At 36.7% G+C, this 19843-nt stretch overlaps 1 protein-coding gene across 3 annotated transcripts in view; it reads right to left on the bottom strand.

Moving 5' to 3' along the window:
- The window catches only part of TMTC2 (transmembrane O-mannosyltransferase targeting cadherins 2), a 369071-nt gene that overhangs the window by 87734 nt on the left and 261494 nt on the right, over positions 1 to 19843 (bottom strand). For all 3 annotated transcript variants that reach the window (XM_038383409.2, XM_038383382.2, XM_043492681.1), the window contains exons 5-7: positions 15952 to 16037; positions 14623 to 14807; positions 12948 to 13026 (exon numbers count right to left, since the gene is read on the bottom strand). In XM_038383409.2, coding sequence (XP_038239337.2) covers positions 12948 to 13026; positions 14623 to 14807; positions 15952 to 16037 — 350 coding nt within the window. The remainder of the gene's footprint in view (positions 1 to 12947; positions 13027 to 14622; positions 14808 to 15951; positions 16038 to 19843) is intronic.

Here is a 19843-nt window from a genome sequence, read left to right on the forward strand (position 1 = left end):
TTTCTTCCAACCCTAATATTCTATGATAACACATCAAGATCATACATGAAGATGTAAAAAAAAAAACTGAGGTAGATTAAGAAAAGTCCCCAAAGAAGGTTAGAATAATGACGGAGGACACAGAAAAAACAAGACATGGTACAGTTGGTGAAGTCTGGTGCCCTGCAATCTCTGTATAACATCACTAGTGCTTTAATCTAATTTGAATTTTGTAAGGATTATGGAAGCCAATATGTGAGAAATTATCAAAATCTGACAAACTTCTCAAAGTAAAATCCTCTGCTCTGAAAGACTCAGACAGCAAATGTACAAGGATAATGGGAGAATGATGGCAATGACAGAAATGCACTTTGGGGCACTGATCTTGACATTTTTGAAAATGCATTTAATGTAGTGTAGAAGAAACAATTTGAAGAGAAAAATCAAACGAAATCTTGCAAAGCTAATCAGAAATAAGCAGGATCAAACAATTAATTAAAAATGAAGTATGGCAGTTTTCAGAATAATAATACTCTGCATTTTCATAGCACATTTTGAATGTGCTATAGACACATTCAGTGAAATCCTGGCCCCACCGAAGTCCATGGCAAAAAGATTAATGACTTCAATAGGGTCAGGATTGCAACTATTAACTAACGGACATTATTTTTACTGTACGTGTAAACTGTGATTTATCTAAGGCCACACGCTAATTCAGCAGAATAAATGGGGTTAGACCTCAGTTCCAAGCCCATGCTCAGTCCATTAAACTATGTTAACTCTCAAATGAATGGCATCCAATTATAATCTATTACATGCAAAACAGAATGATTACAGTTGCAAAGTTCAGCACTCACAAGTTAAAAAATGCCACAATAAGGTTGCCTCATGAATCTGAATTTGCAGCTCCTTGTGCATACGCATTATGCTACAGTCTTTAATGACAAAAAGAAAAGGAGTACTTGTGGCACCTTAGAGACTAACAAATTTATTAGAGCATAAGCTTTCGTGAGCTACAGCTCACTTCATCGGGTGCATTCCGATGAAGTGAGCTGTAGCTCACGAAAGCTTATGCTCTAATAAATTTGTTAGTCTCTAAGGTGCCACAAGTACTCCTTTTCTTTTTGCGAATACAGACTAACACGGCTGCTACTCTGAAACCAGTCTTTAATGACACAATCACATACTATCTTTTCTACTCCAAACTGTCCCTGTCCGAGACTTCTCTTTTCCCCATCCAAGTCCCATTCTTCTCACCTAGTCAGTCCCAGTCTCCATTCCTCAGTTTTCTTATCCCTGTCCCAGTCTCCTTGCTTAGCACAGCCTCGTCTTACTCCTCTAGACTCCCCTGTCCTTGTGGCCCTTTCGCTCAACTCCCAGACTCTTTGCCCAGCTTTTCCAAGTTCCCTGCCCTTCCTCCCATTCCTTGTCTCTTTCCTCGCCCTTCCTCCCATTCCTTGTCTCTTTCCCCATTGCATCCTAAACTCCAGTTGCTCCCACTCCCTGCCCACATTCCCTATCCTCACTGGCTCCCAAACCCCATCTCCATCCTTGAGCTTCTCTTCTAGTTATAGTGTTTCCCTCCACCTCAGCTCCTTGTCCCCATCTCTTAGCCCAGGCAACCCCACTGCTTCCGCCTGCTCCACAGTTCCTCTTCTGATATATCTTTCCTTCTCCCTCACTACTTTCCTGCCACATCACTAGTTCTAAGTCACAGTTTAATTGCCCAGCCAGTCCCAGGCTCCCCCGGCCCCTCTCCCCACCTTCTCATTTTATCTCAGTTTCCTCCCCAACTACTGGCTCCAAGTCCCCACTGGTCATTTCCCTCCTCAGCGCAGAGTCCCAATCTCCTTGCTCAGCCAGTCCCACTCTCCCTCCCCACCTCAATTCCTAGTTCTAGTTTCCCTCTCCCTCTCCCAAGACTTCTTATCCAAATCTACTCTGCCTCTCATCTGCAAGTCTGGTTCTTGTTCTCTCTGCATTCAAATTGGTTGGCTTCCTCCACAGTGGCTGGGCCCAGTAGGGCGTTATTGACAGAAGAGGAGAGATCTGCTCCCTGTACTCAGTTCAGGCGCCCTGACTTACAGACCCATCATGGCCTGCAGCGGCTCAAAGCTACAATTTCAGGAAAAGTCCTGCTTGGTCCCAGGCTGTAGTATGTCCAATGTGGATTGAACCTTCAGGGAATTTAGTTGCTAAAATCTAAGAAGTCTCTATTGAGCATGTGTAAACTGTGATTTTTTTTTCAAAGAATTATAACTTAATCCTGTTTGGGCAGGTTTGCACAGGGATGGAAAAAGGCACATCCCTGGCACAAAGGCCACCTCGCTGACCCCCATAGTTTTCAAGTTGCTGCTTCAAAGCATAAGGTGCTACTGCTACTCAAAGAAAAGGCCACCAAAAATTAACATGACCACAACAACATATTTGCTCTTGCCTCGTTCTCAGAAATGGCTAAACTCTTATCTTAAAATTCCCCACTCTTCCCCAAAAAAGATCTGAGGCAGACACCTGGCATGAAAAATTTCAACCTGAATGGTGACGGTTAGGCAAAATTATAAGCAACTGAAAACAGGGTCTTACAATTGGAAGTGACAGACAGCCTTAATGGATGGTGTTGCCAGACCCATCTATAATAGTCTCGTAGATCCCACAATGCACTATGCACTGTTCAAACTTATGAAGAGACACAATCTTATCAAATATTTCTCAGGATACATGCTAATATAAGGACCTGGAGAGATAAACAGATGCGTTTGAAAGGCTGCCAGACAGATTAAATTCTGGAAGGTTTTAGAAATCAAGTACTTCACAGCAAAAACTATTAAATGACCTTCTCCTGGAGGGTACTGTTGACTGTGCACACAGAAATTCAACTCTAAATTTACTGACCTAAATGTCAAACTGTCCACACAGAAAACTCCCCTGAAGACTTTAAAATTGCTCTCCTTTGCTGGCCATATTCAAGCATTTCTACTGAAAGCTTGATTTCTGCCTGTGAAGCCCAGGTTCTATCTATCTGTAATATAGCAGCTTTTGATCATGTGACTACAGCTGAATGTCTATCAGGGTTTCCTCTATAAATCATTTTTTTGGAAGGATTTAGAGCCCTGCTATTAAAAAATCCCTTCAGGTTAAGGATGTGAAGGGGTTTGTCCCAGATATGGGGGGAAGAGAATATTGCAAAATTTCAGTTCAATCAATCTGGCCATTTTCTTGGTTAAAGTGAAGTAAATCAAATAAAAGCTTCTATGGTTTGAGATGTTTTTCAACCATTCTGTTGGATGAGATATATAGAGATTGGATTTTGTCATTTAGGATGAAATTTTATATATATCTGCACAGGGACAACATTTTTAAAACAGAATTTGTGATATTTGGCAGTTACTACTGTATATTTGCACGTGCTTTTGTAATGCGAATGATCTAATTTTCAGTAAATCCTTATTAGAGCACCCAGTGACATGAGATACAAAAGTAGCTGCAGAATACAAACTGGCTGCTCCATTTACCTTCACACTATCAGCATTTAACACATTCATTTGTAAAGTGCTCATACCGAAAATAGAAATGGTGCTATATAACAAATTCAGTTTGATAATGTATCCGGTCAAACCTATGCAATGTAATGAATTTATATCCCACTTTGACATACTATATCACAATGGCACAGAAGGAAATCTTCATATGTCACAATGCTTCAAAGGTACCTCAGATACCATAAGGAAAACAAGTCAATTTACAGGAATCTAGGTCCCAATTCAGCAAAAGCACTTAACCCTGTGCTTAAGTGCTTCTGCTGAATAGGAGCCATAGTGAGATACCAAAAGGAAAGCTTTTGATGGTTCACCAAAGTACATGGTCATCAAATATTTCGCAGGGTTAAACGAGTTCTCTGCAGTAACATTAATTTACAGATTCCTAACTTCAGTATTCTGTGGACTTTAAACCTGAAACTGGTGGAAGCCACATCCAACAGGACCTCTAAAACAAGACACACCTCACCAATGTAAAGCTCAATTGGTGTGGGGGAGGAGGTATAGGGGGACCCCACAATACCGGAATAATTTGTTCAACAAATTTAAAATTTGGGGAGGAATTATTCACCCAATATTCTCTTTAGATTACCCAGTTTTAAAGGCAATCCTGCACTGGGAAGGGGATGGGCTATATGATCTCATTATTACACTGCAGCTGTAATTTACTTCGTATATTTATACATGATGCTATATTTAAAGTGTTTTGTAGATTGTTTCACCACAAACCCCTTTAATTTAATACTTTAGTACAAAGGGAAGCATAATGGATATAATGTATCCTTTAACTAGACCTATGCCAGCAAAAGCCTTGAAACTCAAAGTTCGTTTATTCTTTATTTACTACACACAACAGAGAACACTTCCGTTATCTTCGCAAAAGCAGTTTGAGGTGTTTTCTTTTTATAAACACCAGAACCCTCGGGAATCTTACAATATAGGCAGACATTGCAAAACTTCTTAGAAACAGGAAAACAACACTTAAATCATCACAGTGGAAAAGGTGTGAAATAATTCAAGACAAAAACAATGATCAGTTAAAAAAATAAGAAAATAAGAAGAGTGATTTAGTTATGAAAAAAAAAATTAAAAGATCAGGTGGCTACAATGAGTTATCGTCTCTAGGAGTCAAATTTACCACTTTACCCTGCAAAGGTGTAGGTTGTGATATGGTTTAGCACCCAAGAGGGGAAGAAAGGAGTTATGAATTTCCAACATGTCTCATATACTGAAAAAGAACAAAACAGAGGCCTATTTAGAGTGAACAGGGAGACAAGCAGTGTTATGCAGTTCTAGATTAGGATCACTACCTGTCTTTACTTCTGGTTTGTTCATAAACAAGAGGGATTTGCATCTCTCAAGATTATTTCTACTTCAGGCAGATATTAGAAAATTTCAAACATACCACAAATAATGTTGTTATATTTTCAGCACTAAGAAAGCCTGAAATCTGAATAACCCAAGCAAAGGCCATTTCCCAGAGGGGAACATGTTAGATGTATTGATGAGCAGACTACTATGGGGCTGTGAATGTACCAGCATTATGCCTCTACAGCAGGAGTTCCCAAAATTGGTTTGTGGCTTGTTCAGGGTAAGTCCCTGGTGTGCCGCGAGACAGTTTGTTTACCTGAGCATCCACAGGTACGGCCGCTCACAGCCGTTCCTGGCCAATGGGAGGTGCCTGCACCACTTTCCGCAGCTCCCATTGGCTGGGAACAGCGAACTGCAGCCACTGGGAGCTGTGAGCGGCCGTACCTGCGCACACTCAGGTAAACAAAGCATTTTGTGGCTTGCCAGGGGCTTATCCTGAACAAGCCCGAACCAAGTTTGGGATCCCCTGCTCTATAGATACTGTGTGCTTAGATATTTTTTTATTATTAGCATCAGTATTTCTGCAGTACTGTGTCACTGAAGATACAAAAAGACAAATACAGATACATATTACCTATAGTCAGGAGAGATGCATTGCAATCTGCTTCTTAGTATTACCAGGTACTATTTTTAAAGTGTTTGTAATCTGCCAAAAAAAAAATCATTCATGGCAAAACCTTGGTATACAAAATCTCAGAGTATAGAGTTTCAAAGTATGAAGTTGGCCATTGCACTGACAAAAATGGAATTCAAAATAGAATAAAAGGAGATGTATTTTATAAAATTATATTGCACTTGCTTAATAAGCATATTTACTACGTTTTGCATCGACTGTACTGTACCATTACACCCTCACAAAAAACATATTGCAGTGGCTTTTTCTGAGCTACTAGGGTATGCATGCAAATAATAAAGCTAAAAGCACAGTTATAGCTATGCTTAACAGTTATGTTTAATCTATAATGCAGCATGCACACTATTGTTAGTAAGCATATTCTGCACACAGAGCTTCTCTGGAGCCATTGGTGCATGTGATCTTAATGTATATGAAGTATACTGTACACAGAACAAGCGTATTTTCTTTCTTTCTTTCATAGAACAATTTATTTGAAGATTTCTCAGAGCACACAGTATTTTATAAGCTTTTTTGCTGGAGAGGAGTCAATTCCCCATTTATATGGATTTGACTGGGTTCTTATAGGCCACCTGTAGCCAATCAAAATGGAGACTCAGATTTTTGGTTTAATTAGAATGAAAATCAACTTTAAAAAGAAATCCTACAACTGGATGGAAAGGGATGAAAATAAAAAGCAAATGAATTTCAACAGAGAACTGAACAGTCTTTAAAGAAGTATAGTCTGAAAACCTCCAATGAAAGAAGTCATTGACAAACAACTCAGCTGAGATAGTTATTTGATTTTTAGTTTCCGACAGATGTATCGCCCACAGTAACTATGGAGAGAACAAATGGAATGACTCAGCATTTGTAAATGAAAAGATAATTTGTCTCTCAGACCTTTCATTTTATGTAGGTGTATAGTAAAAAAAATGTTAGCCATTGTTGAAGAGGTAAACATTGACACTGTGTCAAGAGTGTATATCTTTTCAATGTGCAGTTGATAAAAGGACTTACCATTTGGCACATGCCTAATTGGTATACCAGTAGCCCAGTTTAGATATCTGATTATATTTCTGTCTGAAAATGTAACAGTTTTGCTCATTTTTAATCCAGACTCCTAATATGTTAAAATATTGAACTCATAGGCTCCTGGCCTTTCCAGAATACTGTGTGTGTAAAAAAATTAAAGTGTTTTACAGGAGTATAGAGATTGATTGTCCAAGGAGAAGAAAAATGTGAACAAAAACCCTTGGAACTTGGAAAAAAAATTGGTCTCAAATGTAGTAGCCACAACCCCCTTAGCTATTCACTTCTGTAGTCTTTGTACTCAGTCTGAATAATTAGAATCCTAAAACCAAACAGCCAGAAGTTTCAATCCTCCAAAAGTTTCATATTCAGCTTTGCATGAGTGGATATAAACTACAGTAATCTACTTGGGGGTGAGGTACGAGAATAGGGGAGGAGAGGAGAACAACATTTTCTTCCCACTGTAGCCAACTCCATTATTAGCACCTCTGTAATGTACAATCAAGCATTTGCATGAGGAGAAAAAAGGCCTCATGCTCAGCTTATATACATTACAAAACATTTATTTTCTTTAAATGTATATTAGTAAACAATTTCCAGTAAAACTTCCTTAGAAGCGTGCCCAATGTTTTGACAACTGAATCTGAGATAAGTGCAGGGCATCATGTTTTAATGGGTTATGATGTGGGACACGTATTGCACATCTCAATCATGTTTGGCTCTTAAAAAATAAGTCTAGCACAGCATGAACTGTAAGACTATACCAACAAAAGTGTTCCTTGGAGCCCTAAACAATATTTAAAAGCAATTTAATAAGAAAAGCATTTACTGGTTGTAAGGGGCAAAAGGGGAAGGAGTCTTAACAATATTAACAGGCTTGTACAAATGGCCACATCTACCCAAAAGACTAATCCAATAAAGTGATAGTTATGTTATAACCATCAACACAGAAAATCCTCTGTCTGTGCTAAATCTTCATATTCGTGATGTGAATATTTCTATTTCTATGCCAGATGTAAAATCTGGCTCCCCCACCTGTACTATACATGGCTTCCACTGGTGTAAGACAGCTTGGTTTCTGTCCATGTGTAATGTAGCAGAGCAACAAGGAGAAATCATTTAACTTCCTAGAGACTGAAAGAAGAAAGCTTGCCATGGATAGCAACTTTTCACCATGCACGTGTGCTCAGCATCTGCACATGATCCACATGTTTAAAGACAAATTGGGAAGGCCGAGAAAGAGACTGAGTGGTAACTTCATTTATGAACAGCCTTCCAATGGAAGCAGTGGGGCAAAAAACCTAACTCACTTTAAGACTGAGCTTGATACATTTATGGAAGGGGTGGTATAATGAGACTGCCTACAATGGCATGTAGCTGATCTGCAACTGCCAGTAACAAATATCCCCCAAAGGCCAGTGATGGGACACTGGATGGGGTGGGCTTTGAGTTGCGACAGAGAATTCTTTCCTAGGTGTCTGGCTGTTGGGTCTTGCCAAAATGCTCAAGGTCCAGCTGACTGCCATATTTGAGGTCAGGAAGGAATTTTCCCCTGGATCAGACTGGCAGAGATCCTGGGGGCTTTCCCCTTACTCTGCAGCATGGGGCGTGGGTCACTTGCAAGTTTAAACTAGTGTTTAATGGTGGATTCTTTGTAACTTGGAAGTCTTGAAATAATGATTTGAGGACTTCAGTAACTCAGTCAGAGGTTATGGATCTATTACAGGAGTGGGTGGGTGAGGTTCTGTGGCCTGTGATGAGCAGGAGGTCAGACTAGATGATCATGATGGTCCCATCCAGCCTTAAAGTCTATAAGTCAATGAAAAAAAGTCACAAGTTCCACCAATGTCCCTCTTTTTCTGCTCCCCACTTTCCCTCATAACCTGCATTGTGTACACATACTATTCAGTACACCTAGTATTAGATGCAAGTTACAAAAGAAACTCTCTCATCAAAAATGGTTATCAAGATTAACAGAAATGCACTTGAAAAATGGGCAGAGATGGATGATGTGCATTTGCCATTCAATAAGTTGATCATCATCATCCATATATTTCCCTTTATCTCTCAATATTAACATAAAGCTCCAGCAGTTCATTTCACTCTCTTTCACACCACTAAACTGGCAGAAGCATGAATTACTGTAGCAGGTGGGCCTGTGTGGTTTTAAAAGCAGTGTAATACAATCAACTGTATAATATCATATTTCCAGGAAAGCAAAAAACTTCTAGACCCAAGCCTGATCCTTAAGCAATCCTAATATTGGCATTAAAGTGTTCAAGATCCCAGGAGGACCATTATATCTTTTGACCTCAGGTTTTAATTGAAACTTTAAACAAAATACATTACCTATTTAATGCAGCTAAGCTGGACTCTGGCCTTTGTAGTGCGTGTTGTAATGCCAAGCCAATTAATCCCTGTAACCTTAGTACATTATTTTAAATTTATATCGAAGATGAATGTCATAGAGAAAATTTATACCAAGCCAACCCCACACAGAATATTGAATAATTATTTTAATTCCAGTTTAAAGGCTTAAATTTTGTATTTGTTTTGTGTTTTTCTTTTTAAGAAAAAAAAAAAATAAATAATTTTTTTCTTGGTACACAGCCAACAAAACATATGGTTTCCTTAGCTTGGTTGCTGCACACCTGGCAAAATAAATCACAGTGATAGAGTACCAAAATCTACACTGCGGCTTTTCATACACATGAACTTTGAACATCTGACGTAGGTCTCCTGGCCCTGCCTTTCATACCATGAGCAAAACACAAAGCTAAATGGATAACTTGATCCTCTGGGTCAAAGATTCCCTTTTAATTTAAGAAGCAAACTAATTCCTAATTTTTAAAAAGCAAGAAGTCAAAGTGGCACAATGAAGGAATGAGTCATTGGCTTGCCAGAGTAAAAAAGCCAATGGGAACAAGTACAGGAAAAGTACAGAAACACAAAACATGGAAAACAGGTGGTGCAAAGATTTAACACTGCGGGTGAGATAATGCACTTGGAAATCTGGAGTTCAAATCCTAATACAGTAAAAACTATGAGCCTCTTGTTTATACTCCTTTGAGTATATAATGTACGTTGTATGGGGGGAATCTCTAGGAAAGCCCCATTAAATCCCTGGAATGATAGCTGGAAATGGCTATCAAATCAGATAAAACATTTTCTCAAGTCATACACTTGCATTTAATGCTGTGTACTCAAGACGGCAAGTGGTTGAGGCTTAAATTTAATCACAAAGCCAATTGGAGGGGATTGGCCTCACATCCGCTGTATTCTTGGATTATACGTTATTATTATATGGAGATTCTTGGTCACACACACTAGATCTGAGATAGGGAAGGACTTCTTCTGCACATACTGAGAGCATTCCAGGGTTCTCCCCTTTTCCTCTGTAGCACTGAGCAGATATCCACCATAAACTGGGTGGGCATAGCTCAGATTGTCAAATTCCTGCAGTTACAAGCAGATGGGCTCTGGCAGACCTCAATCCCAACAGTTGCCCATTTTGTACCGAATGCAAAACTTTATTCACAGGCAAAGCCTTGCAAGAAGTCGGCAGGCAAACTTACCTAAAATAATACATCCAAACAATAGCTATACAGCTAACATGTTGATTAATTTAATTTTATATACAAAAACAGACAAACATCCCAGTGCCCAATTCATAAATAGGATCTGCAAGGTACATTCAATGGTAGGCTGGATGTATTTAGTCTTTTGGCTCTAGCATTGCAATCTATCCAGAAATATTAAATTTAGGGAAAGTTGTATTTGCTATCTAGCCCTGTAACAGCCTAGCACTGTTTGCAACCTTGTTAGCAGGCACTGATCCTTCTGAAAAAGTGTTAAGTGAACTCTGTTGACTCTGAGGCAGGTGACTTTTTATTAAGAGAGATGGTCTGATTGTTTAAAGGAGAGAGGATCTGGAGCATGAGTAAAGCAATAGATGAAATAATCCTAGGAGTAGCCAAGCCTAGGAGTGGGACTGAGCTGGTCTTTATGTCATCTTTTTGTTTTGTTTGCTCATTAATCCAAATCCCAGGAAAAGAATGAGTTTGGACATGTGGCATGAGGACTGTGCTTATAAAACGAGTTGGGAAAGGCATCACTAGCTCTTATATATAGAAAGGGGGTAGGTAAAGTACTCAGTCAAGAATCTATTTTACCCAAATCTTGGGATTATTTTCTATTTTAAAACAGCAGTACTTATGCGGAACAATGATTTCATAGGATCACTCCATTCAAAGAAAAAGGAGGAAAGGGTAACTCACCCACTTTATATTACAGAATCTCCTTTACTAGAAATAATTTTGACTATAATTTTGCAACTTTTGCTACTGGAAATCATATTTTGTTCAAGATTTTGAAATTATACTTTTGCACACAAAAGGGGAGTCAAACTTGTCCAGCTCTATCTAGACACTACAATCTGCCAAAGGTCTTGATAGAACAATAATAATAAGCACATGTCTAATTCACAAAACAAAACTATGGCTGTTGTTGATCAGCTTGATAGGATAATCAGTGCATGCTGACAAATGAAACTGATGAATTGGTAACACAACCTAGATCATTTATCAACAAAAAATGAGTCAAAAATCAAGACTTTTAGCCATTGGTTTGATCCTATGAGATTCAGTATTCCAGAAAAGTGACAACAATAAATAAATATGCATTGCCAAAGTGAATGTGGTTTAGAGAAAATCAAAAACAAGTAATGCTATCACCATGGCAATACAAATATTGGAACATATACTGCACAGTATACATTGAAGGGTATACTGCTTGCTATCCTGTCCAAATTCAAACTTATCTGATTCCACTGGATCATAATTCTCTCTAGAGTACCTCCACTGATTCTTCACTAGAGCTGTGCAAATAGCTGATTTTTTTGGTTTGCTGGTCATACCAAAAACAAAAGTAGAGTTGACCCAAAATGAAAATTTTAAACATTTTTTGGAAATCAAAAAGTAAAAAATAAAAATAAAAAAAAAATAAGAAAAATAAAATTCAATGATTGTTTCAGGTCAAAATGTTTAATTTTCAAGCTTTAATCATTTTTTAAATAAAATTGAAGTACATTCAAAACAAAATTGCTTCAAATAGAAAAAATAAACATTTTGAAAAGGTCAAAACAAATGTTTATATTGTTTTGGATTTAGTTAGTTAGTTTTTCTTTTACAAAAACAATCTGACAAATTTGCAGAATATTTTGTTCAACATGAATCTGCATTTTCTGGTGAAATAAGTATCGGTGAAAACTAAGCCCCACTTGATTCAGCACACCCACACACATTCACAAGGGATATAGTTCAAACTTATTCTCTTTCCTGGGGTTTCCCTTTATTGTTATTTTAAAGAACAACAATCCCAGCCCCTGCTGACCTCTGTCTTGAGCTTAGTTGTTCCTAGAGCTTTTTCTCTGACAATTACCCTACTTCTCTTTACTTCAGAAACACACTCAAACTCTTTCGTATCTTAGATTGGATCTCACTGGACCCCGAACTCCACCATAATTCAGACATTAAGGTGAGTCAACAGAAACAGATGCATTTCTGTGCAGGGTCCTACTTAAACAGTTTTGTATCTCTATGCAAGATCTTAGGACCTGCCACCTGGTTATATCAGGTTTTAAGTCAAGTGATTTATCTAACTCAAATTTCTATCCCTTTACATTTATATTTTGAAAAATGAGAAAAAAATAATTTCACTTTTTAAGAAAAGAAACCAAAACTGACAATTTAATGCACTGAGGCTGCCTTCAACATTTTGAAAGGGCAGGAATCAGCTGGACCCAGAGGGACTATTGGATTCTCTTATTGTAGGCCTCACCTTACTCAATCTTTTCTCTACCCTTTGTTGGCCACCCTTGATATAAAGCAACCAAATTGGATTGTGAGTCCATTAAGCATGCTATTTAATAATAGAATCTAAATATTCCTCATGTAATAATCTTAGTGATTCAGTACTTAATCCATCTTGTGTTGAGATAAATGAAAAGACTCCCATTGGCTGAAATGGTAATTGAATGGGGGAAGGGAGGTGGCTTAGTGAATGAAAAATTCCACTAGTCAATAAATAGTATACATAAAGCTTCTTAGATATTAGGTAGGAGATTCTATAGGTGGGCACCACTGCAATCAGTACAATGTGTATTTAAGTGCTGTAGGAACACTCAGAAAGAGACCCAGAATATACTTGTGTAACCATCTACTGGGGTTTGTCAAGAAAATCTACTGCTGTTACTTGAACTCTGAAATTGGAATCTACTTATGGTTAAGATCTATTGGAGAAAATTAATTTGGTTTCATTAATTAACTGAATCACTTGAGCTCCAGTTGCATGACTAAGTACTCTAGTTTCACCCTGCCTCCTTGAATGTCACTCTATAATATTATACCTGCTCTTACCCATCATGTTGTATAAGCTTTGTGGTGCAAACTGCCTTGGCATTTTCTGTATTGCTTCCTTGTAAACCATAAGGGCATCCTGAAACAGGAAAGAAAAACATTACTAAAGCACCATTTTCAATAGCACCATTTTCACCTTTTTCACATGTGAATTAGGTACTAGCTACCCTCCCAGAATGAAAAAAAGAAATAAATATCGTCATTACTAATACACTAGGAAGATCATATTTATAAAAGGATCAACAAGTGACGTGAAGTTCCTTAACACCAGTCTGAATTATTTCCATTTGTGCGTGTCTAGATACAGATTCAAAATTCTGTGGACTGACAGAGTGCCCAGATTGATATCAGTTTGTTATAATAAGCACCCTAATAATAAAGTATCATTGCCTAGTATCACTTAAAAATAGAATCCAGATCCTATTATTGAATCTTTCCTCCATGGAAAAGAACATGGATAAGGAATAAAAGAAGGAGCACTCAGGAGTCGGGAAATGCCAACATTAATGCCTGTGTGCTGTTGTGCATATGCATGATGTTATATATGCATGATGTTGAATTGTATGATCGCATACTAATGTTTCATTCAGCAGGCACACTGGAGATGCATACTGTTCAGTGTAAGTAGCAAGAGTCCTTTGCAAAACATAACTGCATGACCATGTAAAGTCCATTTTAAAAGGTAAGTACCCTGGGAAGAGACCTGTCATTTATTTATCCTTTGAAAACCATGCCCATCCATAGATTTGTATAAACAACATAGTACTCTAAGTGCAGTCACAGCACAGACATATAGTATGTTGCTGCTCTCTTATCTTTACAGATTGGTTAAAATGCAGACATAAAAATCTAACACATTAATCACTGCCATTTGATAGAGCTGGAAAAGGAAGCTGGATGTAGGGGAGTCTGAACAACATGTGTGTACTTAATCATAAGCAGCAGAGTTCATATGTTGCAGTCAGAAAAAGTTACATGGATCACAGCCTCATGCAACTACCACTCTGAAGTATGTTTGGCTGGACAGGAACAGCATAACAAAACCAAAACACCCCCATCCGTCCAACCAAGCTCTCAATATATCTCCAGTAGGCAAAATACTTATCAGAGGTCTTCTCATCTATATATATGATGGCTGCTATCTTTGCTGACTCACCAGTGGCTGAACCACTGGGGACCTCCAGAGCTCAAAGCAGATTGCGCTAAAGAGCCCTGGACTCCCTATTTGGGGGTGTAACAGATTCTCATCTTTTGCTATTCAGGCACAGAGGCCAACCTTTAATACTCACTCTCCAGTGGCTTCAGATATACTTCAGCCATTTATGACAACAATCTCATGAAACAGACCAAACTGCAGAAGGCAAAAAGACCCAGATTTGATCAGTTCTCATTCTGGTTCTAACACTATTTTGCTATGCATCACTGCATAAGCCATTTAACATTTCTGCAGCTCTGCCTCCCTCTCTGTAAATTGTTGAAGAATAATACTTTCCCACACCGACCTCACAGGGGATTTGTGCAGCTTAATCAATAAATATTTGTGAAGCACTTTGACATTGTTGATGAAAGGTGCTACTGTATATAAATGATGGGTATTATTTATTATAAGGACTTTTTTGGGGGTTGGGAGGGGTAGTGTTGATGTTTGCATGGGAGGGGAAAATTGGGTCCTTACCTCATAATGTCCTTGTTCATGAAAGAGTTTTCCTAAGTTATAAAGGCAACTGGTAACAGAGCTCTTGTGAGCATGAGGATCTTTCAAATTTTCATCAGGGATCTCTGAACACTTCAGGAACGTCCTCCTGGCTTCCTCAGTCTTTCCTTGATTCATCAGGATAATACCAGTATTTAAATAGGCAGCTGTTAGGGGAATAAACAAATATTACATGTTTTAGCAGGGTTCCATCATACCTGTTATCGTTTTAAACCAAAAGATAGTCATGTCCACAGATTATAAAATCAGAAGGGACCACTGTGATCACATAGTATGACCTCCTGCAGAACACAGGCCATAGAACTTCCCCTGAAGGTTGGCTGTTGTTTTCTTAGAAACACAATACTGGGCAGACTTTTCTTTTACTTAAAAAAAAAACAAAAAAAACAAACCATGAGCCACTCTACCTCCAATACATAAATAAATTAATACATTAAATCAAGGGGATACCAAAGTGACTCAATAACCTGCAATTAGAGTCTACTGGTATGATATTGGAATTAGTCACCGGCAATAACAACAAATCTTACTGGTGGAAGATTGTCCCAATAAGGAAAAAGCCAGAAAAGGAATTCCAAAAACCTTGTATAATTGACTCACCACATGCCTTAAAGTCAGAGACTGGCTATCAGAAAACAAACATCAATGTCATATATTTTAGTCACAGTGTCCATGGCTCACCAGCCCATTTTGTGAATGGTATGGGATCGTGCCATTGTTTTCAGTTCTGTAGCCCATTGTCTATCAGAGAGCAGATGTTGAACAACAGAGTGATTGTTTTGCAGCTCACTGAAGAATAAAATAAATTTCTCCTTCTCATTTTAATATTGAGAACAAATTTCCTTAAATACAACTGTCCATATATGCATGACTTCTCACACTAAATGTGGTTCATGGAATATTACTTTATAATATATCTATGCTTGGAACAATTAGATTTTTGTTGATAAAAAAAGGCAATTTACTTTCTACATGGTGATATGTGTGATGTTGAAAATTTCTTTTAATGGTTATAAAGCTTTAATATTTTGAATGTCAACATTTACTGTCATTAAATAATTGTTGTCTTAGCCCCCCATTATTTCCCACAACTGTGAAAATTTAAAATCGATAAAAGTTGAAGAAATGCTGAAAAATAAAACACTGATATTATCCATTGAAATTATATTTTAAAAAAACAAATTCTGCCAAGCCTAAATATAGTGCATGTTATCCTTCTCATTCTAGCTTTATAATAGTTCAAAGATGACGGAAGAAAAGAAATGTAAAAAAACCTACTGAATTACTTACAAGCTAATGTGGGTCTGCTACCAATTGCCAATTTATAGTAATGTAGTGCTTCTGAAAACCTGCTGTTTTCCTGCAGCAGTAATCCTCTGTATCAGGAAAAAAAAAAAGAAGGAAATAGAAATTTACTGTAAAGGACTACCTTAAAACCAGAGCAGAGTTCTATCACCCCAGAGGAAATGAAAATATTAAAATCAAAACTAAGTAACAAAAGGAAAATATATCTCCATTTGTATTTCAGAGAAGCAATAAATAAATAAAATGCTTACTCGCAAATACTAACATTTCAGAGAGAAAATTATTATGGTTGAAAAAATAGGATTAATTCGTAGGTGTCAGGTGCATTCATATACCTTTGCCTTCATGGTTACTAAAATGCAGCAGTGTCAGCTTCCTAGGAAAATGGGGATTCATTTATACATTCAAAAGCAGGAGAGATTTTTTAGGGCTAAATTTTTTTTAATCCAGATGGTGTTCTATTTGCACTAAATCTTTCCTTTTTTTCTTTTCATGACTGGAAAGGACCTGAATGTTACAAATGTGTTTGTTATTCAAAATTTGTCATCAACCAATTTATAAAAATATATTTCAGCCTATAGGTTGTCTGAGCTATTTGGTTAGAATATTCATGATTGTGTGTGACTGGTCACCTAGCTCACATGCTGCTGATTCTATCCTGTGGTTGGATGACAGCCATTAGTAACCGGAGAAAGTATATTAAAGAGACTGATGTGTGAATCCTTCAGGACTAACTTCCATGGGAACACATACATGCGTATTAACTGAACTTTTGCTTTCAAAAAACATTCTTTTGAATTAAATACAGACAGACAGACAGACAGACAGACACACACACACACAAACACAATATCTGTGAATGTTTGTGGAAATTAAGAAAAAGTGCCATGTATATTGTTGACATGAATTCATAGCTTTATATTCAAATGAATGTTCCCCCAAAGCTTTTCAGTATCCCTGCAGATCTAAAAGGATGTTTAAAATGAATGGATGCATATGTTTAAAACTAAGATTTTTTAAAAAAATCTATTATGATTAATTACTGATATTAGCATAGCACAAAAAGGATTGTGACCATGTTCTGCTAAGACATGTCCCCTACTCGTACAATTCAACCACTTATTTAACCATTATTCAACCACTAATGGAGTGGTTGTTACAATTTAGGCTGCAAAACAGTTTGTCCATTTTAGAACACTTCTCCTGTTTCCCTTCATTTTTACATTCTCATAACTTTTCAAAATGGAAATGTTAGGATGAGTCATGTTTGATCTCTATATAAAGCGGATTCCCCCCCCCACCACGACAGTTTGAGCAAAATCCAGTCAGCCACTTTTGAGTTAAACCAGCAGATGAAATACCAGCAGATGAAAGGGGGAAATACCTTTTTCTTATTTTTCATTTATTTTATTTTCAAGATATGACTAGAATTGAATAGAGGCCTGCAACAAAAGTAACTAATGTCTGTAATCTGAAACTTGGCATGTCATCTTGGACACAACCCTCATTAACAGAGCGAGTCAAAATTTTCTACAATTAGATTTATGATGAAATTTTGAAATTGGATTTTAACAATAAAAATACTGGGTATTTATTTTGCATTATTGGTGGTTTTTTCAATGTGCTTTATAACTGGATCTAATTTTTTTTAAATTGATTAAAAGTTTCATCAAATGACACATTATAATAAAAAAAATTTAAAAATCAATCTTTTCAAAATGTTGTTTCATTTTTTGACCAGCTCTTCTTATTAGGGCCAACTATTTTTTCTTGGTTTTGATTGCCTGACAATGGGGTACTGACTATGCATTACAGGAAGTTTCTTTAAATATATGTGTGCGCAAGAAAACAGATAAATGCATAGCTAATTTATAAAATACACCTTATCTGAGTGATTTATAAATGAACATCCAAAAATCCTACATTTAATATCATAGTGGAGATTTAATTCACAAGAAAAAAAATCTTAGAAAATTCTAATTAATATTTTTTGCAATTTGCTGTATTATACAAATACATTTTAGTTAATGGTACTGAACATGTGATTAAAAGTTTAAAATATTCGCTTTGCCACTTCCTTGCCATCTGTGAGCACAGAAACTTATTCTTGGTAATACTGAATATCTGATAAATTACGCACAAATAGGCATAAACACAACCTCCTCCTTCTGGCTCCAGTTGTATTAAGAGATTAACAGTTCTCATGAAAATATGTCTCTTTTCAAGCAGAATTATGATTAATTTAAAAAAAAACTTTTGCTGTTTGCTCTTTCAGCAGTAAAGAAAGGCACCAGGGCTTTATTTTAAACAAAAAACAGACAAACAATAAAGCAACAACAAAACCCTTTTCATTGTAGACGGAAGACACACACACTCATTAAAGAAAAAGCACCCTGACAGAAAGAGCATAAGAGTCCTCTGCATATATGCATTCCTTATGAAATGAAAGTTGAGAGAGAAAATATTAAATTCTAAATCCTAGACAAGGAGGAATAATTTTCACTGAGAAAGATTACTAAACTTGAGGAGAGCAAATGCAGTCTCTTCTTTATGGAGAGATATACTCTGTGTTTGCTTTTTATCTTTACTGTCTCTTCATCAGCACCAGGCAGCCTCACTTTTGCCCTAATGTTTTCAGGATAATCTAGTATTAAGTGGCTCAAATCACTCACAGTATCAAGGCTACTTATTTGTAGTTCCCACATACTGTAGTCTGAGTCAATGACAGAGCAACTTTCATGTCTAGTGTTTGTTTAAGAAACACAGTGGTTGCATATAAAAGGATATTACAAAGGTTACTTCTGTTCCATCGGGGGGAAAAACAATGAATATGACTTGAATTCTAAAAGATTCTTGATTTCTAAATATTTATTTATTTTTAAATACAAAGTCACTTTTTAAGTTTAGCAGCATGCCCACTGACTTCCAGGTACATTCAGCAATGATAATATAACACATAGATAATAAATCTTCTAGAATTTTAGTTTTGTTCCCTGTTAAGCTTTGGTTATATAGCACTTGTCCTTAAAGACTTATTATTATTATGAGATTTTTATTTCAATGAAATAATCACTAATATATAAAACCAACACCAAGTACAAGCGTTATATGATCTCTTATGAATTCTTAAGTCATCATGCCTTTTGCATTTGTTTTTACTATATTTTTAAATCCTTGGATTTATAAACCTCTGTGCTTGAGGAAGCTCTGTTATGAATTCTTATTAATTGTTTTTGCATAGTGAGAAAATTATGGATTAATTGTTCAGTTTGAATATAATGAATTACTTTGGAATGATGTTTATACCATTTGGATTAAAAACACACTTATTTGTCATTACTACTGAAGTAATTCCCTGTTTTTACTGCATGCTTTAGTACTAGCAATTCGGATTAATTATTTTATGCTATATGTTTTCAGTTTTTTCCCCTTTCTTATTCAGTACACAAACACCTTTTTGCAGCTGTTGCACTAGCTATTTAAAGTTCATATAGATACAACAAGCTGTGTGGGTGTGAGATTGAATATTGACTTCCAATAAATAATTAGACTGTTATTTCTGATTTAGTATGAGTCTCAGTAAAATGAAAAACGGATGTATATGACCTAGAGAACCTTGATCAGCCATTAAACTACCTCTTTTCCTATGTGAAATTGGCTCTGATTGACTCTGACACCTTATTACTTTCCTTGTGGCTTCTGAGAGCATGAGACTGAGTAGATTTATGTGCATCTAGTTCTAGATTCAATTTAAACAAAATCAAGAAAGGATTTCAAGAAAAATTCCCAAAGTAAATTTTTTAGTTAAATAAAATTAAGTCACTTTTTTGGGTCTGTTTTTGAAAGATAATGAGCCTGGATCACTGCCAAAAATGAG

Source organism: Dermochelys coriacea, chromosome 1 (assembly GCF_009764565.3).
Source record: "Dermochelys coriacea isolate rDerCor1 chromosome 1, rDerCor1.pri.v4, whole genome shotgun sequence".
In the NCBI taxonomy this organism is placed as follows: domain Eukaryota; kingdom Metazoa; phylum Chordata; order Testudines; family Dermochelyidae; genus Dermochelys; species Dermochelys coriacea.